The sequence below is a fragment of the Gastrolobium bilobum genome, unplaced genomic scaffold, assembly GCF_033153095.1.
Source record: "Gastrolobium bilobum isolate Gb01-03AN ecotype WA unplaced genomic scaffold, APGP_CSIRO_Gbil_v1 utg2703, whole genome shotgun sequence".
Taxonomy (NCBI): domain Eukaryota; kingdom Viridiplantae; phylum Streptophyta; class Magnoliopsida; order Fabales; family Fabaceae; genus Gastrolobium; species Gastrolobium bilobum.
In genome coordinates this window covers 563,781-577,891 of record NW_026898904.1, presented here as the reverse complement: position 1 = coordinate 577,891, position 14,111 = coordinate 563,781, and the positions used below count along the sequence as shown (strand labels likewise).

Below are 14,111 nucleotides of genomic sequence, written 5' to 3'. Positions count from 1 at the left end.
CATGAGTTGGTTGAATATATTGATAAGTCTTTCAAATATCAAAGTTTGCATGAGAAGGTAATTTAGAAAAGAGAAGGGGGGCAATTGCGAACAATTTGACATACTCAATTCACTTCTCTCTTGAGTATGGAAGCCACATTTCTAACTCATTTGACTTGTGATGTATGCCACAAGGCAAAGCAAACTCGTAATGTTTTCCCTTTGAATAATAAAGGGAGCAATAATTGTTTTGATCCCCTTCATTGCAATTAGTGGGGACCTTTTAAGACCATTTCTTTTTATGGTGCACATTATTTTATTTTTTTTGGAAATATTCCAATCGGTTTATTGTTTTGCAACTAATCCGATTCGGGATGGGTTCAGGATTAAGGCTTTAAACCCCTCCCAAAGGTGGTACTGGAAAGATTCGAACACATGCTCTCATCTCCACCTGCTTAGCTCCCATGCGCCAACTGAGCTACCGCCATTTGGTGGTGCACACTATTTTTTTAACAATCGTAAATGATCACAATCGAGCAACATATGTATATCTGTTGAAAGAAAAGAGTGAATGCATCACTATGATTAACATATTATTTGCCATGATTGAAAGACAATTTGGAACATGAATCAAAATAATGAGATTAGATAATGGGACAAAATTTACTTGCCAACACTTGATGAATTTTTTTCATGAATCTAGAGTGCTCTACCAAACATCCTGTGTGAATGTTCCGCAACAAAATTGAATGTAAGGGCTTTGAGGTTCCAAGCGAACTTGCTATACGATTCTGGGAGAAATGCGTATTGACTACTTATGGGTTCACTCAATCACGAGTTGACTACACTCTTTTCACCATGCAACGAGGTAGCATTTTTGTTGCTCTTTTGGTTTATGTTGATAACATTGTTCTGACAGGGAATGGTTTTGTTGATAACATTGTGCTATGAGGAAGTATCTTGACTCTTGTTTGAAAATCAAAAATCTTGGTCCTTTAAAGTAAATTCTAGGAATTGAGATAGCTCAGTGAAAGACTGGTTTGTTCTTAAGCCAACATAAGTATGCTCTTGACATCTTATTTGGGTATGGATTACTTGGTTGCAAATCTGCCATCTCCCCATTGAACAAAACCAGAGTCAGGCCCTGGTAGATAGGGAGCTCTTTCATAATCCTGCTCAATACAGATGACTAATTGGTCGTGTAGTGTATTTGACAATCACGACCGAATTTATGTTACGTAGTGCACATCCTTTCTCAGTTTATACAAAGTCCACGACAAGGTCACTATGACACTGTTATATATCCTACGTTATGTCAAATCTAGTCCAAGGCAAGGTATTCTTCGGAAGTCTGCTGTGATCTTCAGCTCTACGAATTTTGTGATGCTGATTGATAGTTGTCTCCTTACTCGCAAATCCCTAAGTGGTTACTTTATCCTTCTTGGCTCTACCTCGATTTCTTGGAAAACCAAAAAGCAAGCCACTGGGTCACGGTCCATAGCTGAGGCTGAATACAAGTCCATGGCTAGCACCACTTTAGAACTTATCTGGTCGATATAATTTTTAGCGTCCTTGGAAGTGCACCAGGGTGATCCGATGAGACTATTTTGTGACAACCGACTGACTTTACATATAGCTGCGAACCTCATATTTCACGAGCATATAAAGCACATCAAGCTAGACTTCCATTTTATTTGTAATCATATTGTTAACAAGACGATCTTTCCTTCATCCGATCGCATGACCAGCTCGCTGATATCTTTACTAAGGCCCTGGTCACACTTCACTTCACATTGCTCTTGGCAAGTTGGGCATTAATTCCCTACATGCTCCAACTTGAGGGAGAATATTGGAATGTTACAATGCTATTCAAATGTAGATAGTATTGTGGTTCAAATATCTGTATTCAAATTTGTATTTCAAATGAGTTTATTATGAGTTTGCTTCTGTATTGTTGTGCAACTAATAGGTTGTTGGCTAGTTTTATTGTAGTTGATATTCTGCCGATTTTATCTTTGTCGCTGCTCTTATCGATTGTAACAGAAACCTGTGTATAAGTACAGCAATTGGCAATTGCTGATGCAATGAATTAAACCTTGAACCATAGTTCTTATTAGATATTGCTATTAATATTATAAAGTTGGTGTAAGACTTACCAGTTGAGGAATCTATTCCATTGTAGATAAGCAAGACTTGTTTGGAAAGTTATAAAACAAGAATTGATTTGATTTTGAAATCATTCTAATTTTAGTTGTAAACATGTACAAATTCACTCAGATTTGAGTGGATTTTATTTCTAAATCAAATTAATTCCATTATTTAATGATTCCAAATACAGCGTAAGTGAAAATTAAAACCTTTCCATCCCATTCTATTTTCATTTCCCATCTAATATTGTAGGTACTTATTTTTCACCTTCTCAAACAAGCATACTCTAAATGCCATTCAATCCACAATTTATCAGTGCAAACTTTATAAAGCAGAGAAGAAAAGAAAACAAAAAGAAAAGGGAGCAGTATTCAACAACGAGATAACTAAGTATGCGCGCCCTCCCAAGTGTGACACGAGATACAAATGCATGCTTTTGATCATGGTGAAGAATTAATAGTGCAGCTACTGTATGTACTACTTTTGATGAGAAAAATTGAGATTCAGGTTGGCAAGTATTCCCCTTCCTATAAGTTTATGGGGACTCTCAAACCATCATGAGCAAGCTGCACTAGAACTCCTTCCCTAAACAATTATAGAAGAATCAACTCTCTAATTTTCTAAAATCCACAATATAGCATAGAGAAAATGGACTGCCTATTGTAACTTTAACAGTTATTTTTTGACTACTTTGAGAAATGGACAAGAAGTGTACCTTTTGGACCACTCCATCAAATACTCATTGTCCTTGTGGTGATCAAACTCGTGATTCATTCCAATCAATAGGGTTTGCTTTGGACATAACCTCTTTACAGTTTCAAGAGTCTGTAAAATTACAAATAGCGAGATTTCACCATCAGGGAGATAATAAGTCTAAACATCATTTTGTAAATGCAGAACTAACCTGTGGAAGACAAAAGTGAACATTATGTGATCCAGTCTGTGGTAACACAGAGAGTAATATCAAGATGGAAACAACTATCTGTGAGAAAGTAAAGAAATAAGAAAACTAAAATATGGAATCGACAAACATGTATCAGAAAGGGCAAGATTCAGAATAATCAATCAAATAATGTGGAACTTCAAAATCATGATTACTTGGCCATGTTAAAATATCAACCACATAAACTGTTTTAGGAAAATTACAGAAAAGGAAATCCTGACAAATTATTTACCATGTCGGAAAAATAGCCACAGTTTTGCCGAGAATCGCCACTTTGTTATCCATATTTTTTAAACAAGAGTTCCATTTTTTGTAGTTCTCCCTTAAACTACCCCCTCCCCCCCAAAAAAAAAGAAAAGAAAAGAAAAATGTATAGGAAATTATGGCAGTGTTTGTGTATCTTGCAAGAAACAAGTGCAAAAAATATCAAAAGAATTCGTTTTTGAAGATTGAGACACGCGAATACAACAATCATAACAAGCAAAATTGTACATTGAGAAACTGATCAAAACACGTTTCAACTCCAAAAGCTAAGAAAAGCAATAACTCAGAAAATATTTGCTTCCAGATCATTCTATTATTAGCGACAAATTTAAATTTATTCCAGCATGTGTTTTTTGCTGAAACTATCTTTATGCAACTTGAAGCACAATAAAATAATATTTTGCTATTCGTCACATTCAAGAAATTTTTATGTTTATGTCCAAAATTAGCAACGAAGGGAAAAAGGGTTTTATATTTTAAAATAGAAGAAATGGTGACCACAAATTTTATTGCATTTAGGTCCAGTAAGTATGCATTTATAATCATATTGTTGGGCTTCTTTGATTAAGTAATTATACTTGTGACGAGGATGTGTTGGCTGTCTTGTATTAGAAAATCAATGAAAAAATTTACTCCTGGAAAAAGACGTGAACTCATTCGACAAAACAAATTGACAAAGGACTGAATCATATGAAGCCACACAAAAGAACTACTGACTAAGAACCACTTTCAGCGCATGCCAGTAAACAAAATTCTATGCTAGGAGAGACTTAGAGGAACTGAGATATTGAGAGCCAGATTGAATGTTGAGAGCAACTTCATTCATGTCCTATGTGCAAGCAGACATCCTTTCCTGGCATATCATGTATATTATACAAATTCTGTAGCAGAGTGTAATTCCCATATACGCCTGGACAACAATTAAAAATAGAAGTACTGACCTTATACAATGCATCCAATATAAGAAGATCCAACTGTCCAGCCCCACTTTTTGAAATGACTATTAAAAAAGAAAATTTACAATTAGATGATAAAAAGTACACTTCATTTGAGGGTTTTCTAATGTATAAATGCTTCAAAAAGTTCTATAAGAGCAGCCCTCCTATTCTTTCAATGAGGACGACAAGGCTACAAAGTCAAGCTATTCAGCGGCTATATGGTTTTGATTAGGGTTAAGTAAATAATACTTACTGCTTATTCTTGATCATATAACATCCATGAGTTATTTTTTCAGGTTTGAAAACTAAATGCAGGTTGTGATGCAGAACAGATTAGGAGTATTTATATTATTTTAAACCTGTGGATTTGATCATAATTATGTTATTTACGATATTGACATCTGTCCTTTTTAGGGATTTTATCATTGACAAGATATCTAGTTTAAGAAAATTTATATTTTATTAAGATTATTTATCTATTTAGGATTTTTATTATCTTTGGGTTATAAGTACCCTTTAGGTACATAATTTATATTTATGCAATGGAAATACTTTTGCATAATTGATTAGGGAAAGGTTATACTTATCACATTTTTTTCTTACTACCTCATACTATCATTTTTGTTATCGTTGGATCAAAATCAAATCAATGGCTCTCGCTTGGTGTTATTTTGTAACCGTTAATTTGATTTTGATCCAACGATAAAAAAATTGATAGTAAGAGGTGGTAAAAAAAATGACGGTAAGTATAACCTATCCCAATTGATTATTGATATTTTAGGTACATAATGGATAAACTAATTCAAAACGCACCAAACTCTGTACTGGCTGGAATCCGTGAAACATCAGATATATAAGCCACCCTACTTTTCTCCCCAAAAAGAAAGCCCAAACAGATGTAATCCTCTCCATGCATTACCTACATCGAGAAATGAAGCACTGAAAACCTTCTAATATAAAAGGGATATTGCATTACTATCAATAATGACAAGGTTTGTGGTAATTAACTGGTAACGGAATCAATTTTAAGCCTGATGCAAAAAATGGTTGATTACAATCATCAGCAATTACGTTCCAGCAAAACTGAGCTACCCGTCGTATTTCTTGCCCTTCTTTGTGTTTTTTCTGAACCAAGTAAGGAAACTTCTTTTCCATGCTGTTGGAAATGTGTAAAACAGGAAATGAACTACTGTAAAGCATAAGGCATCCATAAAATCAAATGAAAGGGAAATAATGCTGACATAAGATTTACGTCATAACCCGAAAAAATTTCCAAGCACCCAAGTTGAGGATAGTTGGGAAGTGAACATAACACACTGTTTTCATCTCAAAAACTCATGCACCTATAACTGTTACATATTAGAGTATTTTCAGAAAGAACAATTAAGTTAGTAATTATTTAATTGAATTCTTGTATATAATCGCCCTGTGTAGCAACATGAGTTGAGTCATCTATGTTGGAAATTGATGAGCCATACAGATCAATAAAGTACCTCATAACTTACAATGGTACAGTTTTTTACATTTTAGTGTTAATGAGATGTATTTTGCATTGATTTTTTATTATAAAATACAAGCATAAACGAGAAGAGTCTCAAAAAGAAATATAGCAAAAAGTTGTGTGCTTATCTTTATCCTCTTAAGAGAAATAAAAGTTTATCTAGTGCGGGGATGCTTCCTTAGAGCTTCTAATTTCTCCAAGTAAAGCAAATCATAACTATAATAAGAGTATCTATGATCCCATTTGGGTGTTTCCTTGGCCAATTTTCCCAAACTATGGATACCAGTTCATTTTGCATTTGAGCATAGTGTTGAAATATGATATTTAAATTTCAAATTAGAAAAAGTTTGTTATCTGGTTTGTTGATTGTTTTGTTCATTTGCACAGTTATCGGGTTGTTGATTGTTTTTGTATATTTGAACAGATGAGATCAAGTTGTTTAGGTTAGTTTCCTTATTAGTAGCAAGTTGTTGCTCTGAGTTGTATATATATATGAGACCCCTCATTGAGGATGAATATACGAAAGAAATATGAATTCAATATAGTTACTGTTTTTAACATGGTATCAGAGCGTTTGAAATCTCACCGCCTCCCACTTTCTTTGTAGTGGAATTTTTCACATGTAGGTGGGCTTGTATGTTGTCCATCCTTCAAGCCCAATGGACTCTCATGTGAGGGGGCGTGTTGAGAAATATAGTCCTACATTGGTTGTATGGGCAACTAATGTGAGGTTTGGAACCAGAAATCGTTCACAACGAAGCAGCAAGGGCGACCTCTGGCAACATACTACAACGAACTTCTTGCCATTTTTCAAGAAATTGACCATCGAACGACATCCCAAGCCTCTACAGTTGCCGGTGTGGTTCATCTCCACTCCACCATGGCTCGGCTAAGGGTGCACATTTTTCTCAGCGGATTGGACCCTGACTTTGCTCACCTTCGCGGAGAAATTCTTCGAAAGGAGCCAAAACTCGATCTTGAGAGCTCCTATGCATTTGTTCGCCGAGAAATCACTCAACGTCAGACCATGGATTCTGCTCGTCTTCCTCCAGACTCCACAACAATGGTCACCCTTCCTGCCTCTGGTCCTTCAAAGACTCGCAAGCAAACTCCATCTGGAAAACAAAATCAGTTTTCGTGTACTCATTGCGGGGCTACTGGACACTCCAAACAGAGATGCTATGAGATAATAGGGTATCCTGAATGGTGGGACTTCAACAAACAGCCACGTCGGAAAACGTCCGCTGCTGCAATTGCCACGGCTTCCCCTGCCTCTGAATCGTCCAGCTCCCCTGCAGCCTTGGTTGCTCATCAAGGTCAAATTGGTAACCCTTTTGCTTTTTCTACATTGTCTAGAAACCATACATGGGTAATTGACACAGGTGCATCGGACCATATGATTAGAGATTCCTCTGAATTACATAATTGTAAACCCTCTATTTTGCCTTTCATCTCCACTGCAAATGGGAACACATCACCCATCACTGGCCAAGGATCCCTTTCCCTATCTCCCTCTTTATTCCTGGACTCTGTATTAGTAGTTCCTTCTCTAGAATTTAACCTCTTATCTGTTTCACGAATTACTACCTCTTTGAATTGCACTGTTTCTTTTTGGTCTGATTTTTGTGTGTTTCAGGACATCTCAACCCGGATGACAATTGGTTATGGAGTTAGACATGGAAAGCTCTATTTTTTGGATTTCGGTCACGGTTCTATCTCCCCTCCGGTCAAGTCTTTCAATACCACTGCTGTTGATCAAGCCTCTGCCTCTGTGTGGTTATGGCATCATAGATTAGGACATCCCTCATTTACCTACTTAAAAAAATTGTTCCCTCATTTTTTTTCAGTCTTGAATAAAACAGATTTTAAGTGCAACATCTGTGAATTGGCCAAGAGCCACCGTGTTTCCTACCCTCCAAGTATCAATAAAAGTATTGTTCCATTTCAAGTTATTCATTCGGATGTTTGGGGTCCCTCTCGGGAACCCTCCTTGTCTCAAGCACGTTATTTTGTTACGTTTATTGACGAGTGTACTAGAATGACTTGGGTTAGCATTTTAAAACACAAAAGTGAAGTCTTCAATGCTTTTAAATGCTTCCACTCTCTGATTTTCACTCAGTATCAATCTAAAATTCAAATCCTACAAACTGACCATAGAATCGAACACACACACCATTCTTTTAACTCCTTCTTGCTTGACAATGGTATCAAACATCAAAAATCCTGCACATATACACCACAACAGAATGGTCTAGCTGAAAGGAAAAATAGGCACTTGCTTGAGGTTGTTCGAGCCTCTTTCTTTGGTATGAATGTTCCCAAACGGTTTTGGGGAGAGGCAGTCCTCTCCGCTGCATATCTTATCAATAGGACACCTTCTAGTGTCCTTGGGTTCCAAACTCCTCAACAAAAACTTGAATCCTTTTTTTCCGTTCCTCATATTCAAAATTTAGGACCACGGATTTTTGGTTGTAGTGCCTACGTCCACACTCCTAAATCCTTACGTCACAAATTAGACCCTTGTGCTACTAAATGTGTTTTTGTAGGATACTCTGACTCTAAAAAAGGATACCAATGCCTTGATCCAGTTCTACATAAGCTACATGTTACAATGGATGTCTCCTTTCACGAATGGGAACCTTTTTTTTTTCAGGGGGAGTCCCAGGTCCTTCTCCTCAGGGGGAGAAGCCTTCTGATGATTATCTTGGAGGAGAAGTACTACTACAATTGAGTCCTCATTCTAACTCAAACTCATCTCCTATAGCCGAAACTACATCTGAGGAAATCCATCAAGACACCATAATGACCTCACAGGCTGAAACTCCACTTCTAACTCCAATAACCGAAGATGCATCCAAAGATGTTCCTGAACAGCAACTGATTCTCACTGAGGTAATATCTGAACCAAACACTCTTCTTCCGTCTATGCAGAATGTCCTTGACAACACCATACCTGAACCTTCTTCTTCTTTTGAACCTTCTACTCGACATTCCCTAAGACCAACCAAAGGAATCCCAAAAAAATTGTATGAACCAGACCTACAGGCTAAGGCAAAATATCCTATTAACAATTATGTTTCAACTCACAGGTTATCTAACTCAAATGCCTTATCTGTAAACCAATTATCTACTGTGTGCATACCTAACAATGTGTAGGAAGCTCTTGAAGATCCTAAGTGGAGAGAGGCCATGAACATTGAAATGGAGGCATTGCAGAAAAACTCAACATGGAAGCTTACTTCTCTACCTAAAAACAAGAGAACAATTGGTTGCAAGTGGGTGTATGCGGTAAAACTGAAAGCCGATGGTAGCATTGACAAATATAAGGCACGGCTAGTAGCGAAAGGAGTCACCCAAAAATATGGCATTGACTACCAAGACACCTTTGCACTTGTAGCCAAGTTGAACACCATTTGAATCCTTCTTTCTCTTGCAGCAAACAGAGATTGGCCACTCAAACAGTTTGACGTAAAAAATGCATTTCTAAATGGAGATCTCAAGGAAGAGGTGTATATGGACATACCACCTGGAATTAATACACAGGCAGGCAGGGAATCAAACGTTTGCAGATTGAAAAAGGCATTGTACGGCCTAAAGCAATCTCCTAGAGCTTGGTTTGGAAGATTTTCATCGGTCATGAAGAACTTTGGGTATAGTCAAAGCAATGCTGACCACACCTTATTCATAAAACGTCAAGAAGGAAGGATCACAACCTTGATTGTGTATGTGGACGACAAGGTGCTTTCTTGGAATTGAGATTTCAAGATCAAAAAAAGGTATCTCACTTTCTCAAAGGAAATATATTTTAGATCTTCTAACAGAAACCGGCATGTTGAATTGCAAACCAATCGAAACACCTATGGAGATGAATCAGATGCTAGGCATCTATCCTGACCAAGTAGCTACTGATATTGGAAAATATCAAAGGTTAGTAGGAAGATTAATTTCCCTATCCCATACTAGACCTGATATTGCGTATGCAGTAAGCGTGGTAAGTAGGTTCATGCATTCCCCTAGTATTGATCATATGGCTGCAGTGTTTCGGATTCTAAGATATTTAAAGGGAACAGTTGGAAAAGGGTTACTGTTTGAAAAAACCAGCACATCATCCATTGAAGGCTACAGTGATTCAGACTGGGCAGGTGACAAAACAACTAGGCAGTCAACCTCAGGATACTTTACATTTGTGGAAGGGAACCTTGTTACTTGGAAAAGTAAAAAACAAAAAGTAGTTGCTCGATCAAGCGCAGAAGCAGAGTATAGAGGAATGGCACAAGGAGTGTGTGAATTGCTTTGGATCAAACGAGTATTACAAGACCTTGGTTTGTTTCAAAATCAACCTATGAACTTACATTGTGACAACAAGGCTGCCATAGAGATTGCTCACAATCCCATCCAACATGATAGAACCAAACATGTTGGAGTTGACAGGCACTTTATAAAGGAAAAGCTAGATGAAGGCACGATTCACTTTCCTTTCATTAAGTCTGAAAAACAACTCGCTGATGTACTTTACCAAGGCAGGATCTGTAAAGACGTTTCAAGAATCAATAGACAAGTTGGGCATGATTGATATCTTTGCACCAACTTGAGGGGGAGTGTTGAAATATGATATTTAAATTTCAAATTAGAAAAAGATTGTTATCTGGTTTGTTGATTGTTTTGTTCATTTGCACAGTTATCGGGTTGTTGATTGTTTTTGTATATTTGAACAGATGAGATCAAGTTGTTTAGGTTAGTTTCCTATTAGTAGCAATTTGTTGCTCTGAGTTGTATATATATGAGACCCCTCATTGAGGATGAATATACGAAAGAAATATGAATTCAATATTGTTACTGTTTTTAACACATAGTTCTGTTACTTATAGTGCATATTTAAATTTAAAATCTTAAGAGATAATTCTGCAGGTCTAGAAATTAAAGAAGGGGTACGTGCAATTTCAGGTAAATCAAGCAAGTTAAATTAAATAAAAAGGGAAGTCTACTAGAGGCACCTATCCATTGAATGCTGAGTCAAGTATATAGGAGTGGGATCGATATCATTGGTGGGACTAAATGGCTGAACAGCACGTACATCATCCAATCCAAGGACTGCATCAGCATGTTCATGAGTCAAAACAATCTGCAATCCAAGCAAGAATGAATTAATTTATTTTCAGAGAATACAAACTTCAACATTGCACTCTACATGTTTTCAGTTCACTAACACATTCTGTACACCCGGGAACTATTGAATCTAAATTTTGAAATTCTTACTAATAAATGAAAATAAATTTGTAAAAAAAAAAAAGAAAGGAAGTTGAGCGACTTACAGAATCTATTCTTGGAATGTGATGGAAAACAAACCACCTAAGTACAGTCTCCCTGAAAGTCTTCCCAGCATCAATCAATATATATTTGTGAGCGTCATCCCTTTGACAGTAATCGATTAAAAGGGAGGTATTGCACCTGAAAAAGTTAAATCCATTATACATAATGTGAAAGTAAACCCTTAATTTAGTTCTTTGAAAAGATGAAAATTATCACATAAAAGCTTAAAACATATATTTGAATGATTAATTTGACTAACATGATACTTTTCATTTTTCAAGACTAATATCACAAATGCTATATTTTTCGTGCACTAATTTGATAAAGTAAAGATAAGATGCAATTCACAGTGAACAAGAAAAGTGACATTGATGAAGGAATAAATGAATGACGTACCTGTAGTTAGGGTTTTGGTGAGGTGGGAGGGAGAGTGACTGAACGCACACGGTACAGGGAGGATCTGGTGGCCGGATGAGGCACCTTGTGTAGGGAATGGAGCTAGAACAACCCGTTCCCAGAAATATCAACGCCGATTCGGGGGAGCAACCGAGAGATGCCATGCTGTGACGGCGGCGCCACCAGAGAGAGAGAGAGAGAGAGAGGAATGGTTAAATTGGAGTAGGAGGGAAGATTCCAAGGCGACTTTGTTGACCCGCCAAATCACCACGTTTATTACTTCCCTCTTGTGATATTCGTAACTGTATTTCTGTTTTCTGTTTTCTCACTGTTTTTTTTTCTCCTTAAAAATAAATAATATCAAAATAATAAATGTTTGTAACAATTTTATATTAATTTTAAAGAATAGAATGAGAGTTTGTAAAAAAGAAAAAAAAAATCAATGTACTAAAAAAATAAAAAAATCACTTAAATATGTTTTTTTCAGTTTATTGTTCTTGAATAAAAAAATATTATCTCTTAATTACAATTTTGTGCCATTAAAATTCTCGCGGGTTGTCACTTGTCACGTACTTTAGTTTGAGGTTCTAGCTAACCTCTTCATTGGGGGCTTTTTTTATCTGTAAATTGGTTCTGTACTGTTTGTGGTACATAGATGTCTCATGTGAGGGTGAAGTATATTAATATAGGGGTGTCCATAGTAACCATAGTAGAGACCAAGGCACTAGTGGAGCTTCCCATGTATGTGCTCAAGGAGAAGTGTGTGTGTATGGCTAGGGTTGTTCTCCTGGTGGCAGCGCATGAAGCTGAATAGAGAAGAAGAGGATCCCCTCCTCAATGTGAGAGAGGGGTATTTAGAGCAAGAGCTCCAGTCAACCTAGCCAGTCTAGCCTTTTCAGGCTAGGCATGCTGAACCCCTGCCCTTGTGCAGGGGCAGCTGGTGTGCATGGGGAAGAGGGGGCATCCTATTATGCCTTCTAGAAGTGGGCTCTTTAGGCTGGGCCCAGTAGTGAGCCTATGCTTGTGGGCTATCCAGAACAGGTTCTTCTATTTATAATTATTCATAAAATTATTGTTATTGTATTTTATTTAACACAATAATAACATTGAGGTTTGCAACTGTGATTTCATATATATAAGTTACTCAATTTAGATCAATTCTAATGACTTTATTATTGTACTGTATTAATTTGTTGTTTGATATCATATAATAAACGTTGATACGACCTCTAAAGCACAGACACGAAGTTTTTAAAAAAATTTGTGTGTCGGACATGTATCCAACACGGACACGTTCCGACACGTTCGGACACGCGTCCGACACGTAGTCAACATTTGGGGACACGTTGACTAGTGGAACACGCAAATTTGACCGAATCCGACACGCAGTCAACGATGTGGACACGTTTTGATTTTTTTTTTTAAATAAAATAAAACTATAATTAAAAACTGTAGAAGGTACAGGACGTGGTGTACTTGTAAGCTGAATCTAATTATATTGACCACTGGTTTATTGAACGCTGGTTTATGTACCACTATCGTTTGAATGCTGGTTTATTTCCGTCGTCGGCTGCTGGTTCTGGTTTGGGAAGTTGAAGAGAGAGAGAGAGAAGGGTACCGAGGAGGAAGACAACTTTATAAAGTTGGTCCTGTATCCATTTGCAGAAAGACAATAATACCCTCCCTCTCTCTCTTTTGCAATTAAGAAAGCTAGGTGACATTAAAATTTAGTAAATATATGTTCCCTTATTTTATTTTTATTTTAATTAATTTTTAATCAAAGGTTTTTCTTAAAGAATATATGTAATTGATCTGTGTGTTATCATAACTGAAATAATTTTTTTATTTTTCTATACTCTACACTCTTGGGATGTTCTATTTTTTTTTTAATAATTATGTTATGAAATTTGTATATTTGATTAGTATATGAGTTATTATGAGTTGTTATATGTATTAAATGTAAATTATATTATATATATTAAAAATATTATTTAATATCAAAATGTGTCCCAACGTGTCGAAATTTAGCATTTTTTAGAATTAACGTGTCGGAGTGTCGTGTCGTGTCTCGTGTCCCATGTCCGTGTCCGTGCATCATAGGATATGACATTATCTTATCATTGTTCTCCGCGTTAGTGTAACAATTAAACCGAAATTTGTTGTTAAAATCAAACTAAAAATGAGAAAGATATTAATTAAAAAAATTGTGAAAATCAAAAGTATGATACGGTTTGGAAATATTTCAGATTAGCCGTTATTTTTATTTTTTTTAAATTCAGCATAAAATATAACCTTATATTCTAAAAAAATTATTTCAATACTTCCTCAAGTACAAATCACCCTTACAATTTTTCATCCTTGCATAAAAGGGCCTCACATATTTTGTTCTAGGAGAAAAATTATGGAAACTCTAGATTAATAATGAGGAATATTATTCTCATTTTATATTAGAGTAGTTCTCACATACTATACAGAGAAGTTAGGTGAAACCCATTATTAAAGGGCTAAAAAAAAGTGGGGGTGAGATTTTCGAGATGAGAGAACATAATATATCTCAAGTAAAATAATAATAGTATTTTTCATTAATAATTCTTGTAAGTTTTGGTAATAAAAGGAGATTTTTCAAAAAAAA

The 14,111-nt window shown here is 36.1% G+C and overlaps 1 protein-coding gene across 4 annotated transcripts; it reads right to left on the bottom strand.

Moving 5' to 3' along the window:
• Positions 1 to 395: 395 nt before the first annotated feature.
• LOC133285290 (putative hydrolase C777.06c) lies at positions 396 to 11,723 on the bottom strand. Of its 4 annotated transcripts, none has more exons than XM_061482506.1 (9): positions 11,480 to 11,723; positions 11,086 to 11,221; positions 10,768 to 10,895; positions 5,281 to 5,428; positions 5,086 to 5,191; positions 4,276 to 4,334; positions 3,032 to 3,109; positions 2,843 to 2,952; positions 396 to 530 (listed from the first exon to the last, which is right to left on the bottom strand). In XM_061482506.1, exons 1-9 carry the CDS (start codon positions 11,641 to 11,643, stop codon positions 506 to 508), a joined length of 954 nt encoding a protein of 317 aa, XP_061338490.1. In that variant the 5' UTR covers positions 11,644 to 11,723; the 3' UTR covers positions 396 to 505. The 4 variants fall into 4 exon arrangements, with proteins under 4 accessions (XP_061338490.1, XP_061338489.1, XP_061338491.1 ...); XM_061482505.1 differs by lacking the exon at positions 396 to 530 and adding an exon at positions 2,323 to 2,712; XM_061482507.1 differs by lacking the exon at positions 396 to 530 and adding an exon at positions 2,323 to 2,712 and having other exon boundaries at positions 3,032 to 3,067.
• Positions 11,724 to 14,111: the final 2,388 nt, after the last annotated feature.